Consider the following 20,640-nt stretch of genomic DNA (forward strand, 5'->3'; position numbering starts at 1 on the left):
TATAGAGCTCCAAGGAGATTATGTTGAAAAATAAAAAAAAATTTACCCAAAAAAAATTGTTTTTATACTTCATTCTAAGGACTTATTGAACTACTCTCGTAGCTCGTGTAATTACGAAGATTTTCGTAAAAAAAATTAAGGAACTCGCATACCATCAAAAGTTGTGCGTGTTTTCGTGTTGACGTATCGCGCTCCACGCTACGTGACCACGAAGGAATAATAAGGAGACCCAACTGCCAGTGGGAAGCCAGTTGAAACTGGCAATAAAAACATTACCGTAAGTGATAGGCACATTACAGGAAGATTTTAAATTTTCACGCGCAGTTGTCCTCTCCCTGTACATGGAAAAGTGTGCGAGTGAGAGAGTTTGCCAAAGGTTCTGTTCTTTTGTTGATCATCATACGAAAGATATAAGAAACAAATATATAAACAGTATTTTCTGTACTTGTTTGAAAAATATGTAAACAGATTTTGAGAAGGAAAAGTATAGGTAAGTACCTTTTAAATTTGTAATATGATAAAGAAATAATGGAAGTAATATAACTTAATTGAAAAGTTTAAAGTTTTTTCGAAACGTAAACATGAAAAATATTATAATTTCATTTAAAGTTATTATGAGGTGACTCAGTTTAGGAATTGGTAAATTACGTATTTATAATCATGTATACAATTTAATCAGCAGGGATAATTGCAAATAATGTGATATTATAATGAAGCGCCCTACCGATAGAAATCTCAGGGTATATGCTAAAAATTCTCAAGGCTCTAGGAAGCTCTAAGAAATTCTCCGCAGGCACTCAGGTAGTGAGTAAAGGTTAAATTTCTAAATCCTTTATATTAAAATTAAATGACAGTTATTTAAAACAATAAAATATATTAGACGTTTATTGTACGTACAGTGAGGGCTTTAAAAAAGCGAAGTGTATTCGCCTTCTTCGGCGTGTAACTTGCACCACAACCTGGCACTTGACACCTGCATCAAAACAAAAGAAACAGAACCTCTCTAACGTACGTCAATTTGACAAACTTTCTCACTCGCATACTTTTCCATGTATAGGGAGAGGACAACTGCGCACCTGCAGACGAAAATTTAAGATCTTCCTGTAATGTGCATACCACTTACGGTAAAGTTTCTATTGCCAAGTGTGGAAACGGAGTTCGGTCTCCTTATTATTCCTTCGTGTGCGCGACGTACGATATTGACGACGTTGAAGTTTGCCACAGATATGAATTTAAAAGTTGTGTAATAAATTAAAAAAAAACTAAGAGTCATATCAAAAAAGTAAAAACACCTCTCGATTCGTCTCGGAAATATCTAGATGTACATTTTTTTAAATTTGTAAACACGTTTTTAAACAATTATAGCATTTGTTGTTCAGCGCACTGTTGCTCCGTGCCCGTAGATATGGATTTGAAAGTAAAAAAAACTAAGAGTCATGTCAAAAAAGTAAAAAACATCTCTGGATTCGTCTCGGAAATATCTCGGTGTGAATTTTTTTTCTTTGTTTAAAAATTTGTTAAACAATCACTCCGTTTTTTATCTTTCTGCAATTGTTATAAAAAAAGTATGCATCGGAACGAAAAACCAAGTGCACCATTGCATTCCTGTTTATAACAATTGTAGAAAGATAACAAATGGCGTAATTGTTTAAAAAATTATTTAAACAAAAAATGTTCACCGAGATATTTCCGAGACGAATTACACAACTTTGAATCCTAATTTTCCTAATTCCCTAATTCTTTTTTAGCAAAATCTTCGTAATTAGACGAACTATCGTAATTAGGCAACTAAAGCATTGAAATCAATTGAGAAGTTAGAACAAATTCTAATTGTTTATAAAAATTGTTGCTAATATCATCAATATTTATGCAACAATGGTAAAATGATTTTTATTTCATAGAATGACATGCCAAGAATTATGGCGATTGTTTGTACCGATTGGGAGAAAAAAATTAATTACGAGAATAAAGCTAAAAAAGTTAAACAATAACGACTAAAAAAAATGATAATTTTGCAAAAAATGTTTTTGGGCCATTTTATTTATGTAAAACTCTTAACGTACCACTTGAAAAATTTTCACACCTGTACAGCATGAAATTTTCCCAACAAAAAAGATCGCGGGTGAAAGGGCAAAATGGACGTTAAATTCAATTTAAAACAAAATCATTTTTAAAGTAAAATTATGAGAGACAATGGCACGCAAACCAAGAATCACCCCAACACGGGACAAGCAAGTAGGCTCACATCAAAAAGCACACCGATATAAGAAAGGCAAGGGAACTCGCACAAAAAAAAACACCCAAAATCCATAAAGCACCGAAAAATGTAAAAGGCAAGGGAATTCATATCAAAAAGCATTCAGAAATGTGAAAGGAAAGAAGAATCACATCAAAAAGCACCCCGAATGTTTAGAGTCAAGGGGATTAATACCAAAAAATACCGCACAACGTGACAGGAAAACGGACTCATAAAAAATCTTCTCAAAATGTAATAAGCGAGAAGAACCATCCACCATAATCGTTTATTGTTTTATTAATAACTACTGTTCTCCTACAATAAAATAGTTAGGAAAATTTCATTTGAAAGATATCTAAATCGTTCTTTACAACAAAAAAGTCAAAACAAAATAAAATTTTGGTTACATGAAAATAATTTTTATCAAATATTAGAACCACTGAGCCTATGCTGGCCTGTGAAATTTCGAGATGGTTTTTTGAGAGTCCGCTTACCTTTCAAGTTTTGGGGTGCTTTTTTGCTGTTAATCTCCTTGCATCTAGCAATTTAGGAAGCTTTTTTAGGAGAGTCCCTTTGCCTTTTACGTTTTCTGGTGCTTTTTGGTTGAGTCTCCTTGCCTCTCAGAGTCGTAATGAAAAATGTTTTTTTTTTTGTAATTTAACGTTCACTTTGCTCTTTTTAGCGACCTTTCTCTTTGGGAAAATGTCATGCTGTGGAGATGACGAATACTTCTTCCGGAATTATTCACTCCGGAGTGGGCGCCAAAGAATGACATTTTTAAGTTTGCTTAGTCTTTGCTGAATTGAAACAGTTTTCTGGGTTTCACTGATGGCAATATGATTTTTTTGTAGATGAAAAATATTTTAGAAGAATCATTTTGATCAAGTATTAAAATTACTGAGACACTAAAGCACGCCTAGTAACGGTACGGGTAGTTGGCACGCGGCACCCGCGTTCTTATGACCTTCTACAACTCAAATAACATCTTCCATCCCATTTCTGTTTTGGGATACTTTTCAAGAGAGAAAATTAAGCTTTTCTGCTAGCTTGTTAAAAAAAAGATTTAAAAAACTCCGCATTTGAAGAAAAACTTAAAAATGTTCATTAAAATGAAAAATCAGGATGAAATAATTGTTCTATTGTATAATGATTATTTTTATTGTAAACCTCGGTGAAAGACCTTCCGAAACTTCTCATAAAAAAGTAAAATTGGATAACTGTATCAAGAGGCACGTACAATTAAAAGTTAGTGGTCGAAGTGATTCATCAAAAACTTGGGTCCTTGTATCTTGACAACCGGTTATACTAGGTGCGCTTAATTTACCAAATTTAAAGAGGACCGGTAGTAATACAATCTAGTGGGGTCTCACATAAGATAGGCGACAAAAAAATTTTAGACTGGGGCACTTGGTATATTTTACCCCATATGTCTATTTCCGTTTCCTAAAAGTAATACAGGTATAGGTAGAAGGGCAATTTGAAGAAACAGAGTAAACGTTGTTTGAAACTAGTTTTGAAACCGTATTAAATCGGTATTTCTTTTCCTGGGAGTATGCACACTCACGAGGGAATAGTAAGGAGTGGTATCGCCTCATGCTTTTGGCGAACAGAAGTTGGACGAGCAACCTCCAATAGATCATCAGTGTTTGCCCAGCATGCAAACCATATCTCGCTTCCACGCACATGCGCATTGCTTTGTTTGTGTCACGTGTTAACTCCACTCCACTGCTTATAATTTGCCACAACAGCGATGCGAATGTTGGAAGCGATATATACTTTGCATGCTTGGCAAACACTAGCGATCTCTTGGAGGCTGCTCGTCCCAGTCCCCACTTACAGAGATACTACTCCTTACTATTCCTTTGTGGGCATAATACGCTATCAGTTAATGTTACTGCATTACAAAATGTGTCCATGACTGATTTTACATGTCGGGATAGCTCCGTGTACAAAATTTTCGCCTAAAAATTCTGAGTCTCGACCAAAAATTTCTAAAGCATATTGTTCTGTCACCATTTTAGGTCTGAGGATTTTTTTATATACAATAATAAGTTTATTAATAAAACATACTTGTTAAACTAAGCATCCATATGGAATTACACTTGGAATTAAATAAACACTTGCCATACTCTACTTGTACCAGTGGTGTCAGAACGCAGATATCTCTGGCATGCGCAGCAGTGATTCCTGTGTATTTTTAGATTGACACATAGCGTTACATAACCTAAAAATAACCGAAACAACTACTGCGCAAGCCAAAGGTATCCGTGTTCTGACGCCACTGACTTGTACATACGTATAAGCAGTCGCACTCGTATCAAACACCTTAACCTCAAATTTTAGCCATTATATTTCGTTTTTCGTCAGATATGTTAGCCACAAATCGACGATACAGTTATATAACATTGTGAAAATAACTTCTACATTTTAGAAAACATCATGACAGAAATTTTAACACTTACGCGCTGAATACTATATTTCTTTTAAATCGTCTATGTAAACAATGATAGCCTGCTCACCAAGTTGCAATGAGCTCAAAGAAACTCATTTTTCTGGCATGATCTGACGTCACATTAAAATACTCAATCTTAATGCAATACTATTCTACCTGTATATCAAGAAGGGATAGTAAGAAGCAGTATCACTCCATGATTCCCCCTACAGACACAGTGCGGTTGACGTGGGGATAACACTTGACATGTCAAGAGTAAAGCATATGTGCGCGATATGGTTTATATGCTTGGCAAACACTAGCGACCTCTTGGAGGTTGCTCGGCCCTCTACCTACTTACAGACATACTATCTTACTGTTCCTTACTATTCACTCCTTACTCTTCCTTCGTGATGTTTATGTACACAAATATTATTTTCTGATGTGGACCAGTGAAGTACACAAAAGTTAACATAATATTGGTCAAATTTATACATACTTTTAGCTAAGATAATCTAATTATCATAAAGAAGTAATGCTAACGGACTGCGAATGTTTCAACTGCGCATTTAGCAAATAGCGCGGGTTTCAGTACACTGCCGTGAAAAAGTTTTAGGCCGCCACTTTTTTTATGACTGAGTAAATTCTCTTAATTTTAATTCTAACAGAACTAAAAAAATTTATCTTTGATAGGTTGATTGTTTTCGAAATTTTGTATAAAATAATCCCAGGTTGAAGCCAATTTGTCTAGTTTTTAAGTAGATTTTGCAAAAATAGTGTAAATTTCAATGTTTTCTTACATTTTCAATAACTTCCGAAATAGTCAACATTTTTCAATGTTCTTGGGCTCATTTTGAAGCTTCTTTTCACTGAATCACAACCGCTTATGAGTATACATCGTAAACATTTTCTTTTTGAATTGCAAGAACAAATTGGCTTCACCCTGGGCTTATTTTATACAGAATTTCGAAAACAATCAACCTTTTGAAGAGAATTTTTTTTGCTCTGGTATAATTAAAATTAAGAGAATTTGTTCAGTCATAAAAAAAGAGGTGGTCTACAAATTTAGCACGGCAATGTAGATACGCAATTGAAAAAGTTGCCCTCCGTTAACAGCACTGGAATAAAGCCTAATTACCTAAGCTTAATAGTACTTTTTATAAATTTGAATTAAATCGCTTAAGATCTGAATGTTAATTACGAAGAATAATATACTGGAGAGCCATATGCAATTAAAAGAATTCAAGGATTTGAATTCTAACGCATATGCCATGCCAAGCCACATACCTTGACTAATTGTCCAAAGTACCAATAACATCATTATCCTTCTAACATTATACATTAATTTTGGAAAACATAACGGAAATAAAGATAAAAACCAGAAAAAATATTGTGAAGTCATGATTGTGTTAAAAATGACAACAACGAATGCCTGCATCATAAGTGCAAATGGCAGATTCTTTTTAGATGAGTAAAACCCAGATAAATTTATTAACAAAATGAGTTGCGGTAAAATATTGAATATTCGCAGAAACTTAGAAGGAATGGTATCAGCAGACAAATAAAGAGTATAAAAGAACACAGAAAAATTGTGCCGTGCATCTTTTCTAATTAAGTGGTATATTAGACTCTCATGGATAAACTTGAAACCATAGAAATAGTAACTGATGACAGTTGCGATAATTAAAGAAATCAAACAAGTTAAAGTGAATTTAATTTGTTTCATATTTATAAAAATATTATTTGACGTGCTAAGTGAAAAATACATTGCTAAACTAAAAGCCATGGGATAGAGTCTAAAATGTACAGAAAGTCCATGTATTAAACCAGCGGCTGAACAGAAACCGCATTCTAAAAAGTATAATGACAGAGTTACTAAAAATGCAGCTAAACAATCGGCATTACCTCTTGTTGATATAATAATGATCAAAGGGTTATATAGCCATAAGTATGCACAAAAGTTAACCATATGCTGATCATAATTTGTATTAGTTGCTAGTATTTTTCTTATTAATATTGCAACTAAAATGTCAACGAAAGAAAACAAGATCTTTCCATAATTTGAATACAAGAAGATATTCGGTGTTAAAATTAAAGCTAATAACGGACTGTACCTATAAGTGTGTCGATTAAATGGAGACAAACCATCTAGCATATATCGTGAAGCATCTGTGAATACTTTGTAATCAATATCAGTGAATGGTACTTTAAAGTTTTGATCATGGTAATTCGAGTAAATAACTAACACAACCCGCAGAGTAAATGCAAGCATAAAATGGGATTTCATTGTCAACTTATTAATTTTATTTTAATAGTATAGCGGTGTAACAAGAACATTAAAAAATTAATAAAGCGGTTTAAACTTAAACTGTAAATTCAGCAGTGAAATAAAGAAAAATTACAAGGTAGAATTCTACAATTTAAGTTATTGAATTTCGTCATGCAGATGGTTACTTTTCATTATGAATTAGCTTTTCTTTCAATGACATTTTTTATTAAACACACTTTAAAATTGTTAAATGCTGACTGACAGTTATTTTTCTCCAAGTTAACTTTTCTTATCACACAATTAGCGTATATTAAAGCTGATTCATGACAACGATTGAGCAAAACTGGATATCTTTGTAAATGATCTTTTGAGTTTCTTAGAACGTCCACTTTACTGGCCATTGTTTGATTCGTTAAGCAGCTTCTTCTGTGGAAATTCAATATTCTTCTCAGGAGAAGATACTGAAAAATCGTAGATCTGTTTACTGTAAAATATTGCTACAGATAGAAAAACTGTTGGTATAACGAATAGCCTCGGGTGACGCATATAAAAAGGAGCATCTTTCAGCACTGCTCTTCGCTTCATGATCTATTTTGTGGCCTTCCGCTGAAACAAAATAAACTAGTCATTATATTCGTCTGAAGCAAACACCATCTACTTTAATATTATAGAAATCAAATAGAGTTTGACTGTTTGTTCTAATACTGTCGAAATTTGCAGAATATTATAGAATTATATAATAATCTATGTAAGACCTGCCCACTGAGGGGACATTTCGTCCATATTGCTTAAATGCCAGATGGGCTTTTAACACCACCGACTTCTACTCATTCAACTTCACGAGAGCGACCCCCCCCCCCCCAAGCCTCTCTACCTGAGAAAAGGGAAGTGGTGATGAAACCCAAAAATGTGGTGATTGAGTAGATTTCCCCTCAGTGGGCAGGCCTGAACATTCCACAACCTTACAGAATATTTTACACAAATCCGGAATCTCTCAGCGCATTGTAGAAATGTCAAAAACTTGCAGAATATTTTAAAAAGTAAATAACATTCTAGAATTTGTATACCAACAGCATTAGGTGCGAGATGAATCTCGACTTGGGAAGAGTCTAGATGTCAAATAGTTTCGAACGTGGATAGCACTCGGGTAGGTGACCATCTGCGACGTATGATCGGTTTGAGCCTGCCTTCAAATTCGAATGTAAAAAAAATTGGCTGAAGTCGGGGGGCGTGGGGGGGGGGGCTGTTTCACAGGTTTCCTCTCATCTGGCCAAACGTCCAGGCAAATGTGAGTACTTCTAATAAAGTCAGGTCTAATAAAACAGGTTGCATGACAGAAAAGGCTAGGGAAATCCTCGAACACTTCATGCAAGTGCACTTTCCTAGTTCTAAACCTGGGTACCTATCGAAGGAGGGGGCTAATGGGGATGACTGGAAGATAGCAGGCGGATAATAATATAATAAAGAATTACATAGGTCGTCGCTGGGGAAGACGGTATATTCCCGGTGCTGATTCAGGAAGGTTTGGATGTTCTGATGGGTCCAATCTGTGACATTTTTAGGGCGAGCATAGATATGATATATTCCCCTGTGGCGTGGAAGAAGTTCAAAACGATTTTTATACCAAAGCTTGGAAGAGACTGGTACCATGAGATCAAAACATTCAGGCAAATTAGCCTAACTTCTTTATGTCGAGGACATTATAAATGTTGGTTGATTTTCATATGAAGGAGGAAATCCTACTTCAGCGTAATCAGTCTACCCGACAGAAAGGCAAGTCCACTAATGAAGCACTTCATGCATTTGCACCCCACAATAAAAAAGCAAGTCGAAATGAAGATGTAGCAATAGCAGCGTTCCAGGTCATAGAGGAAATCTTTAGGAACACCCCCATGGAATCTACATTCAATTCATCAGAGGAACATGACGTACGTACCACTATCAGGATTGTATACCACAGGAGCATTGTCCAGTTTTTGCTCAATGGTTGCAATGTGAGAGCGAAGATAAAAAGGGGTTGTCCTTGTTATTTCTTGTTATATCTTGTTATACGGGTAAGAGGAAAACATGAGGGAACTTTGGTATAAATCATGCAAAATTCTCTTAACATTGGTTAGAATTGGTGCAACAACCGTAGCCTATCTATTAATCCAAATATAACTGAATTGTTGTTTTTTACAAGACGCAGGAAACTACCTGATCTCGTGAAACCTAGCGCCTAATGAAACAAGTTTGACTTCGCTACTTCAGCTAAGTATTTAGGAGTCATCTTTGACCCAAAACTAGCCTAAAAACTACATGTTGAAGCGGTAGTAAAAAGGCCAAAGCAGCCTTTTGGGCTTGCAAAGGCGCCATTGGAAAAACCTGGGGACTTAAATCCAATGTAGTTTACTGGTAATACACGGTATTTATTGACTTAGCCCTTATTCATCTGGGTGCCAAGAACCAGTTTGGTTAATTCCAGGAAAAAGCTGGGGAGTCTAAAAAGGGCCTTTTTTCTGGAAATTGCTGGATCAATGAGAACAATCCAAACAGCGACACCAGTGCACCTTATAATTAGGCAGAGGGCTGCGGCGGAGGCATACAGACTTACACTACGGGAGGGTCATACAAATGCCGTTTTCCTGGATCTGCATGACTTATTAAAGAGTGTATCGTCGAAGCCTAAATATTAGATTTTTAACCTGATTTAATCTTCTATTTTTTCAAATTTAAATATTTTAACTTGATGTGCAATAAAAAATAATTGAATGAAAAAATTGGGGAACCAATTCAGGTAGCAGGAAAGGACTCTCGCATCGCCTTCAATGTGAAAGGTTCCTCTTCCCAGTATCTGCCTGCCTGATAGGACTGTAGGGGTGTAAATTCCAAAAATTAGGCGCTTAGAAATTATCCCTACTCTATTCTACTATGGAACCCGCACGTTGGCTCATGCGCTGGTTAGAATAGAGAACGCACTCGCATTTGTAAGAAACACTTTAATCTAAGAAGAGGGCAGATATCAGGAGTGTTGTATCTTTATATATTAGTAAATAAAGACACAAAAGTCACTTCAGGATACCTGGGCATAGTGTCGCAATTAGATTTCATTTTAAATTCATCAGAATCAACCATGGGTAAGGCAGTTTCAGTTTCAGAACCCTATTTGTCTTGTCAAGTGAGCCAAGTTTCGTACATGCGCAGTGGATGCTTTCTACTACTGTGCCTCTCATAGAGTCCCCGGAAAGCTGACTGCTTCCCCGCTCCATCTTCCCGAATAGTGGGACAGAAAATAGGGTCGAGTGCCGTAGCCATGGAATAAACCTAATTTTTGTTGTGTCCTTTAAGAATTATTTAAGGAGGGTCAAGCGTGGCAGGCTAATTGCACTTTAGTAACAAAATATTATTATATTATATGATTATATTATAACAATATTAAATATTATTTTCACCACGCGAAAATCCAAGTTGTAGAATCAAAAAAGTAAAAAGTACTTATGCACTGAAATGTCCTATTGACTAAAAATGCCACGCTCGAACCTCCTTAAATAAGGTAACTTACGTAATCTACGGTGTTATGCTTATATGGCTTCGAGGTATCTATTCCTTGGCAAACAACAAACCGTGCTGATGAATGCTTGATGCAACACTGTCTAAGGTCTTCTAGAATAGCTCCACAATGATATGGCTGGTAGAGATTTTCTGAAATCCACAAAATATTTTTATTGAATTTGCGGTGGTGTTCTATGCAGTGCATCTAGAATACCAGGTTGCCTTCTGGAGTATTCAGACCGTACCAATTTTTTCCTTCTTTCATTCGTCAAAGAGGAATTGGAGTAGAACATGGAAAATCAAACGAAGGTTACATAAAAAATAGAGCACATCATCGTCTAAATGCTTCCGCAGAAAAAAAACGAAAACAAGGTATGAACTACCATGCCGAAGGCTGTACGGCACGAGGGCGTGATGTTATATATTTTGTCTTTAAGAAACCAGGGTACATCTTACAGTATGGAGACCTTATTCTCGTATGTAGGACTCTACTGGGGTAGACCTAATAATTCCCCAGATGCTTGTGGGAACAAAATAGAGAATAAAAATGTGCAACGTTGCAATTTTCAACTAAACGTTCTAAAAACGGCTCTTCTGCCCTTCGTCGACACCCTAATTGGAAAAAGCTTGACAGGAAACAACATAGACTTATAAGAGCCAAGATTTTTAATGGAAAGGTATTCGTCCTTCTTTTCGGAATCAGGGTAGGGGTTTCAGATAAAAACGGCGACCTAATAAACCCCCGTATACGTTTTTTAATTTAAATCTAATGGAAGGTCTTATTATTCGTAAAAGTAATGAAAATAGCATAGAATTTCTGGCTTTTAGCAACCATATTGCATGTCGACCTTTTTGATTTTCGCAAAAACTATCCACACTATTTCAAGTTTAGGGTCCATTGCCACAATTTAATCACTATTTAGGATTTCATCAGGCTGATTTTAAGTGAAAATTTTACTTGAAAAAAGATTGATTTAATAAACTAGATTTTTGATAAATAAACAATCATAACTTTGTAGGGTTACATTTCTTCGAAATTTTCATTGCATGTCTGAAAAAATCAGACGATTTAGCCTCAGAAATTTTTTTTTTTTTTAATTTTTTAAGACACCTTTCATAGTAAACAAAGCCGCTGACAAGAGCATTGGAAAAGTGGCATTTCGGGCGTCAATAGGTTAGTAGTATTCACTGAATCAAAAGTGTTGTTTACTACACTGAATAAGACATTTTGATACAGATGGAGCAGCTGTTCCGCCATTTGGAATTTTGACTGTCCTAAAATTAAAATAATAACACTATGTGTATTGAGCGTTTTGATTGTCATACAGAATGGAATAGTTTGTTGGAGATCAAACGGCTATCCCGCCTTTTTTATTTTGTTAATTCTTGGCTTAACTTTTTTGAATATTTTGAATTAGCTAATCCTTATTTATTTACTACAACAATGTCTAGTTTTATTTATAAAAAAATTATCTACACCTTCTCTTTCTCACTAAAAAGTTCTATGCACATCACCAGGTACTGGTAACCAACGCGAGGGGTCCCCTAACCTATTTGTAGGTCAAAACGCTGCATCTTTTGTTTCGGCTGCGGAGCGGATGGCCTTTTGATAGCAGATTGCCAGAGGTATAGGGATAAGAGAAACGACCAAGGGGGGAAACTTGGGGTCCCAATTCCCTCCGAAACGAACACAGGGGCCACAGAGTTGAATAAGACAGTAGTTGTTAAGACAGTGCAGTCAAAACAGTCTAGTGCCCCTTCAGCCTTTATGTTGTATAAAATGGCAGCCTCAGGAAATCATCCCGACTTGGGCTAAATTATGATGCAGAGCGGGACGAATGACTTTGCTATCTCTAAGTAAGAGCCACTATCCCTAGTACATTTAGAAGTGCCAAGGGATTTAGATAGCTTATAACCAATAATAGAAAATTTGATAGAATTTACAGAAATATCTACAAACAGTAAGATCGGAGCACAAGGTGATCGAATTCGGCAATACATGATAGCAGATATTGGATCGCAGGGAGCTGAAAGAGAGCCCCTGGATTTGAGTATTTCGATAGTATCTTCTCCCGAGGAACCATTGTCCTTGGAAAATTTAAAAGTACCAATGGAGTTAGATAGCTCAGAATCAGCCGTAAAGGATTTAATAGATTTCACGAAAATACCTACTATCAGTACCTACTATCAGTATCTACCATCAGTTCGACTATTCACGAAAGTTAAAATTGGAAACGAGATCGTCGATGCGTTAATAGATGGGGGAACAACCCGTTTCTTCATCATGGAATCTCTCGGTAGACGACTGATGGCTGCCAATCGTCGAAAAATGGTCGATCCGAAGGCACAAACCATGCGGGTGGTCAATGAATCCACTTCATCGATTTTGGGTCGCATATCTTTTCCGGTGGAGTTAGACGGTGTAAGCAACGAATTTGCATTCCGTATTATGAGTAAACTGTTGCCAGACTGTATTATGGAACGGAATTTCATGAGAAAATTTGGAATTATTTAATAGGGTTACCAAGAGTTATGCTACTTAGCAAAGGGTCTGGAGGAAGAGCGTTTAGTGTAGTATGGTAACAGTGACATAGTTAGGATGACCGTAGAAGAGTTAAAAAAAACCCGAAATTTGCTGCAGAATCGCCAAGCTTTCAGGAGCCGAGAGCGAGCGGCTGAAACAATTGCGCGCTAAATCCAAAATACATTTGCAGTCTGCTTTCCAGCTGTTGCTATGCGAGACAGCGCCGTCAAGCTATCCGCGCGTGTCCCACACGAACACAAAGCGCGAACCAATCCCGTGAAAGGCTGCTACTTGTCCATGTCTAACGGACTAAATTTTTCAGAAAATGGTGAGTAGATTTAAAATTTTTTTTTTTTCGTTATTTATTATTTGAATGCAAACAGCGAAAAAAATGTCGATTTTCTTAATTTCATTTTTTATCATCCAGACAAAAATTTTCTTATACTTCTCGTCCCTTGGATTTAATGTGCAGGGGTATAAAAAATAAAAAGTTAACTTGCATAGTTAATTGTTATAAACAAATTGTACTAACAAATAATCGACATTCGTTTTTATAAAATAAACCAATAACATTTAACCCTAAATTTTAATGTTAACGTATCATCGTAGCGATGAAAGCAAGCGATTTCAGAGCAGAAATAAACTTTGAAGAGGATTAACCCCGAATGTCAAGTATTTGTTAATATAATATGTTTATAACAAATTAACTATACAAGTTAACAATTTTTTATCTTTCTCATATCCTTATGAATTAAATCCAAGGGACGAAAAGTAAAAGAAAAATTGCGTCAAGAAGTTAAAAAATGAAATAAAAAAATCTACATTTTTTCCGCTGCTTACAATACAATAAGAATTAAATAAACAAAAAAATAAAAAATCTACTCACACCATTCTCTGAAAAATTTAGTCCCGAATTATTCAATACAAAAATCTAAAATCGGTGCGAAATTGCGTTCTAAATGTCATTTTGTACATCGTTTTCCGATTTCACCCCACTCTTGACCGTGAAAAAATTAACTTTTAGCACAAATTATTGTAGGATGTAACTATAAATTAAAAAAATCTGTGGTACAAAAGTCGAGAAAGTCGACTTTACGTCTCGATTAATCGACTTTGAAAGCCGAAAAGTTCAAAATCGATGGTAAAGTCGAAAGTCGACTTATTTCAAGATTTCTTGCAATTTTTGTGCCTAAAAGTACTTTATGCATTTTTTAATGTAATAGTAAGAAGAAGTTATGTTTTCGTGACAGGTAAGAAAGAAAATAATACAACAAACTTAAAACTCTGTAATTTTTTATTCATAATCCTTTTTAAATTATTTAGGCTATAATTATGTATCAAAGCACTTGAATTCTTGCTTGATTATGGTAAGCAATGAATTCTTCTCTGCATAAAAGTACGTTGCACTCTTCACACATGAAAGTTGTTCTTTTTATTACTTCTTTGATTTTTGCAGACTCAACATCTTTTCAGATTTGTATTTTTTTTTAATCAAGTGATAATGGATCAAAAGTGACAGGTTTATGATACGAGAACCATCAAGTGGAACATAACCTCAGAAAAGGAAATGTCTAAATGATCAAAATACCTCTGAGTTCATTTAACTTACATTTATTTGAAGATAACGTTGTGAATTGAAACGAGTTTTTGCCAGATTTTTTGCAATTTTGGCGCCTAAAAGGTAATTTCACATTCTGCAATAGTAAAAAGGAGAAGTTATGTTTTCCTAACAAGTAAGGAAGAAAATCGGGCTGAATTGTGAAGCTGCTGCTTCTACTCGGCATCCTGGAATTTTCTTCGCAAAATTTTTTTTTGATGAACTCTTCTATGAGTTGTTCTGCCACATTTTTTTCTAAAAATTTAGGTGCATACAAATTGCACGAAAACGGGCAAAACTCATTTGAATACACGACTTCACCTTCAATCGAATGTAAATTAAATGAAGTTTGAACAATTCTTCCAGGTAAAGGTATTTTGTTTAATTAGACATTTTTTTATGAGGTGAGATTATGTCCTGTTTAACGGTTCTCGTATCATAAACCTGTGATTAAAGCATTAATTCAAAGAACAATTTTCATGTGTGAAGAATGCGACGCACTTTTATGCAAAGAAGAATTCATTACTTATAATCAATCAAAAATTTAAGTATTTGTATACAAAATTATAGCCTTTATAATTTAAAATGGATAGTGAATCATAAAGAAGCAAGTTCTGAATTTGGTGTCACGAAAACCTGTCACGAAAACATAACTTCTTCGTACTACTATATTACAAAATGCAAAATGTCCTTTTAGGAACAAAAATTATACGAAATTTAAACAAAATCGTTTTAGTACACATCGTCAACTTAACTTAATTGTAAATTAAATAAATTTTAAACCATTTTTCCTCTCAACTGTATTTTGTTCCATCTGACGTTTCTATTTGAGTTTATGTTCCACATGATGGTTTCCGGATCATAAAAGTGTGACTTTTTTCTAATTAACATTTTTTTTTAATATTCTTCAACCTTTATATTGATAATTTGTTGCGAGTCTTTTCAATTTATTCGGAAGAGCGGTCTTATTATGAAGGAGTTAATGAATTAACGGAACCGCGTGGGCACCTTTTAAGAGGAAAGAAGTTGTAATGTTGCAGTTTTGACATGAGGATGTTGGTTTTTTTATCTAATGACCTTTAAGTTTATTTTAAACGAGCTTTCGCTCCCCGACGTGGACATAAACACAAGGATTAAAGAGCACATAAATTTCTGTAAAAGAGATGAAAGAGGTACTGCCAAAGTCTTATTTTATAGACTAACAATTGTTAATAGGAAAAGTATATTAATATCTTAATAATTTTTTTTAAAGTGGCGCCATCATGCATCTTCGTTTAGACTTGCATGTTAATATATAGTCTCATGTCGCGTCAAAAATGGTTCTCTCCAAGTATAGCGTACAACATTGTGCGTTGGCTCACAAAAGAAAATGTTTAATACGATGAGAACGTTGGGCCTTAATAATATTAGTTTTTATATAATTGTAAACCTCAAAATTTTGAACTTTTTATAATAATGCAATGTGTATTTCATGTAATCTTGATATGTAAACGTCGTATCAGTAAGTTTATAGGTTACGTTCCATATATGAAAATATTTTAAAACCAACATCTTCGTATATATTACTGCACACCTTATCTCTAAGCTGCTCCCTTTTATAGCCTAGCCTTCCTCCCTTGCCTTGCATGCATGTCGCTACCTTCCTTCTCTTCTTCTCCATCTTACCCGACATCCCCTTCACCTATGCTACTGCCCTTTTGTCCCCCTTTCATGCAACAATACTTCTTCACATTTCTCCAACCAATGCTAAACGTTTGCAGCCCCCTTCCCGCACAATTCATACATCCTCTTCTCTCTAGAAAGCTAGAACCTATTATAATCCTCCATGCATCTGCATCTCATCTTGGCGATAAGTTCCTGACCTCATTTAATCTCTTTCGTCTCCAAATATACGTATCTTACCCTCTTGATCAGGTTTCTCTCCACTCCCCTCTCTTCTATCGCCTCCAACACCTTGCCGCTATCCAACGAAGGGAACGCGCCTATGAGATCTACAAAAAGTGCGTCCACTTTCGTAGCCTTTTTAGCTAATTCTCTGTCCACCACTCCCGGCAAGACGTAAATATTGATTTCCTTTTCCTGCTTTTTCTTCTTACACATCACCCTAAACTCCTTCCTCATTTCTACGTATTCCTCACTTTTCGCAGTTTCTTACTGCCACTTACTGTACTTTCTTTTCATCATTTTATTTTTCCTATCCCACTCCGGTTTCACCATTCCTTTCTTTTTTGTAAATACCTTCTTTTGCACACACGCTTTCAATTTCTCTTTCAGATCCTCCCATATCTCTTCCACCCACCCCCATTTAAAGCTTACCTTTCCCAACTGCTACTAATACTTCTCTATCGCCTCCCTCGTGCACGACACCCTCACCCTTAACGACCCTTCTTCTCCGCCCTGCCTTCCGCTACTCTCCCCTTTTATCCACAAACTGAATGGCTCATGGTCTGACCACGCCCTCACTTCAACTGTGAATTTCTATTTCACCTCCAACCCTTGTATATTCATGACCAGATAGTCTATCACCGACACCCCCATCTTACTCACATACGTATATTCTTCCCCTTCGTCCTCAGCTACCATACCATTCAACTCCGCCCGGTTACTATCCTCCATCGAGTCTCTTAGCATCCCTACTGTATTTATTATCTTATCCTTCGATTTCCTGTCGGAGCTCTCTTCCAGGTGCAACCCCTCCCCCAATTCTCACATAAAAGCCCCCACCAGTACCACCATACCCTCCCCTCTCTCCTATTAAGTCTTCCACCCTTTCTTTAATCCTTTCCATCCCATCATTATTGTACACAGTCACAAACTTATACGTTACCCCTCCTATCTTAACTGCCCTACCCCTTTCCATGAACTTCTTCCTCTAATCCAGCCCTAACCCCTGTTATAATTCCCCCACTAGCCCTTCCTTTCCTCTTTACTCTGACTCCTCCTGTAGTCTCCACACATATCCCCTTGGAAACACTGGCTTTACTCTATCCCATTGCTTTCCCTCTACCCATATCTTTAACAATCCCATCACGTCAAATTCCTGAATATACCTCCAGAAATCATCATGTTTCTTGTTTACCCCTGCTACGTTCCAGTACAGTACCTTTAATACTCCTCCACCCTGCTTTACTCCCACCCCCTACTTTTCACAAAGCAAATTCCCCTGCACTTCCTTCAACACCTCCTCTCCTCCTCCCATACCCACATTTTCTCGTCTACTTTTATTCTCCGATACCCTCCTTTGCCGCTCTCCCTTCACTCCTTTCCCACTTAGCTCTGTCGTTTGGCATTCTCTGCACTTCCCTTGCATTACTCAGCAAATCTTGATGGATGAAAACCTTCTTATCCTTTATCATATTTTTGTTTCGCATTACGCCCAACTTTTCTTCCCAGCTCTCCAATTCCACAACTGCCACTTCATTCTCCTTTCTCCCCTCCAGCCTATTGTTCTCTACCTTGCCTTTAACCCACCCTATACTCTGTAGCAGCGCTGACACTCCCTCGCTTTCTTTCCCGCTCTTTGGCTCTAATCCTCTTATTGGAATATTATTTCTCCTATCTGCCTTCTCTCCATTCTCAACTCTATATCCGTTATCCTTTCTCTATCCGCTCGCTCCTCTATTTCATTCTTACGCTCTCCCACTTTCTCTTCTATCATATTGTCCACCCTCTTCCAAACACCTTACTTCATCTCGCTCTGCATCTGTAAACTTACTGTCTCTTTTCCTTCCTCTCACTTGCGCTAACCGCTGGCTTCCTCGTCTTGTCGCTTCGTTCGTTCCGCTTGTTCCCTCTCCCTGACGCACCACTCGACACCGGGCCACGCACATCTAACCGTCGTAGCCTTTTTAAAATTTCCTCCCCGTCGAATTCACTATCAGCACTGCCAGTACTCTCGCTAACGACATCCCGCTCTTCCATCGGTAACTGTGACCTATTTATGCAAAAAATACCTACTGCAGCCAAAAGATGTCACGCAAGACCGTTGTCGCTTACCGCCCCAAATTTTCCCTGTCTTTGCTCTATTCCACTTCTCACAGCCCCTGTAAACACCCTTTTCTCTCCCCTAACGTCTCCCAGCACTACGAGAACCATCCTTGTCCACCATGAAGACCCAAACTCCTGACCACAAAACTACCGCGCTCCCTTGCCAACCTAACCTTACTTTTCCTATTTGGCCAAATCGCACCCCAAAACTACAATAAAAATTAATTTTTTAACTCTCCAATTCACCCCTCCACCGCCACCAACATGCAAGTGCTCCATTTTTATTAATAAAATTAGGAAGTTCATGAGTTGTAAAAATTTGTGCAAAAAATGTGTAAATTTCCTACTATGTAGTGAAAAAAGAATTAGTAAGTGCTTCCCCAAAACTTCGATAATGCGTTTTTCAGAAAAAAAATGTTGTGCCCATTGTCGCATCGTAAAAGGCAAAAAAACGCACAATAATAAGGGACTTAAAAAAAATTATTACATCCACGTCGTTGCTCCTGAGAAAAGGCTGAATTTAATTCTACCTTATAACATTAAAGTTTAAATGTGACCTAGCTGATGACCTGGTCCGACCAAGATCATCATCTAAATGCACCTTGCTAAAATAAATAAGGTCTTTATGTGACCATCAAAGACGCATCTCATCTATGACCTAAGTACATTATTTAGCGTAACATTTCGCACTCTTTCGATGGCCGACGTCAAATAAACAAGCGCCTACGGGCACGAATTCTGCCTGCTTTTTCAATCCGCGCGTGCGCAATGAATATGTTCATTTGCTTCTTCCAGGCTTCCAGGCAACAGTGAGGTGGAATAAAGAAAGGTTTATAGAATTAAAAAATATATCGCATGCTAATTTTCCATCATTAAATATCATGGAGATTTGATTTTAGGGAAATAAGGAGAGAAAAATTTCTTCCTGCCTTTAAATGTCCACACTGGGCATTTGTTTATAAAATTACAACAAAAATCGCATGCTAATTTTCAATCATTAAATATCACGGACGATCTGATTGGATAGAAATTAAGAGAAAAAACCATTTCTTTCTGCCTTTAAATGTCCACACTGGAAATTTTTTAATAAAATTATTACAAAATATCGGATGATACATTCTCATAATCAAGTATTATTTTTTCGACAAAAGCAAGTAACTTTATCGCAAAAATTTAGTTTGCAAACAAAAAATCCATGATGTGGACTATTTCTTAAGTTAATTGGCTTATAACAATTAACTTAACAATGTGATTTTTTTGCTTTCAACTACCTCCGTGTATGAAGTCTAGCGATGCTGATCACAGCAAAATTTTTTTCATGAAGATAAGCAAACAAAACGAAAAAATCCACTTTTTTACTCTTTGCATTAACATAAAAGTCTAAACAAAACTAAAATTAAAAAATCAGCCCAAAAATCTCTTTAAAATATATTGCTGACTTAATCTAAAAACAAAAATTCAAATTCGGTAAAGAATTGCCTTTTACAAGTTACTTTAAACCATCTTTTTTTATTTCACCTCACTGTTTCCTGGAAGGCTGGAAGAAGCAAGTGAACGTATTCATTGCGCACGCACGGATTGAAAAAGTTAGCAGAATTCGTGCCCACAAATGCTTGTGTCAAATAAGGAGATTTTTATTTAAACAACAACTGACCTTGAAATAACGTTGAAGAACATGGGCAAGGTCATGTCTAAGGTCAAACCCTTGGAAATATTCAGCCGTCCCGGAACTTTTTCGACACTCCGTATCTTGACTCACGTTAAGCGAATCACGGGAAACCTCAAAATTTGGTTTAGCCAATCAAAACGAATAAAGGCGCAAATTATTATTATTACACCATTAAGCCATTTCCCTTTCGGGGTAGGCGTGACTCACTGCTCCGACCCAGGTTGCTGATCAATCTCTCTAGCTATCACCCCAAGCGAAGAACCTCACAAAGTCGTTATGTAAGGTTCTCCACTTGGGTCCATTAATAGCCAAGGTCTTTGTTTTAGGCGTCATTCACTCTACTGACACTCTTTTTATTAACTATTTGCCGCCATAATTTCCTGTCCTGGCATACTT

At 36.4% G+C, this 20,640-nt stretch overlaps 2 protein-coding genes across 4 annotated transcripts in view; both read right to left on the reverse strand.

Moving 5' to 3' along the window:
• Positions 1-5,427: 5,427 nt before the first annotated feature.
• Positions 5,428-6,985, reverse strand: LOC117171541 (GPI mannosyltransferase 1). The gene has a single exon (XM_033358945.1). It carries the CDS (start codon positions 6,952-6,954, stop codon positions 5,812-5,814), a length of 1,143 nt encoding a protein of 380 aa, XP_033214836.1. The 5' UTR covers positions 6,955-6,985; the 3' UTR covers positions 5,428-5,811.
• Positions 6,986-7,023: 38 nt separating this feature from the next.
• The window catches only part of LOC117171542 (cx9C motif-containing protein 4), a 36,643-nt gene continuing 23,026 nt past the window's right edge, over positions 7,024-20,640 (reverse strand). The window contains exons 2-3 of one of the 3 annotated variants that reach the window (XM_033358946.1): positions 10,478-10,617; positions 7,339-7,542 (exon numbers count right to left, since the gene is read on the reverse strand). In XM_033358946.1, the coding sequence (XP_033214837.1) occupies positions 7,525-7,542; positions 10,478-10,617 (158 nt within the window). In that variant the 3' untranslated portion in view covers positions 7,339-7,524. Of the gene's footprint in view, positions 7,543-10,477; positions 10,618-20,640 lie in introns of all 3 variants that reach the window. The other 2 variants (XM_033358947.1, XM_033358948.1) reach the window with 2 other exon arrangements.

This window comes from Belonocnema kinseyi, chromosome 4, assembly GCF_010883055.1.
Source record: "Belonocnema kinseyi isolate 2016_QV_RU_SX_M_011 chromosome 4, B_treatae_v1, whole genome shotgun sequence".
NCBI lineage: Eukaryota > Metazoa > Arthropoda > Insecta > Hymenoptera > Cynipidae > Belonocnema > Belonocnema kinseyi.

Bases quoted from the DNA above. Each gene is read 5' to 3' on its own strand.
- LOC117171541 (XM_033358945.1), bottom strand. From the start codon at position 6,954: ATGAAATCCCATTTTATGCTTGCATTTACTCTGCGGGTTGTGTTAGTT.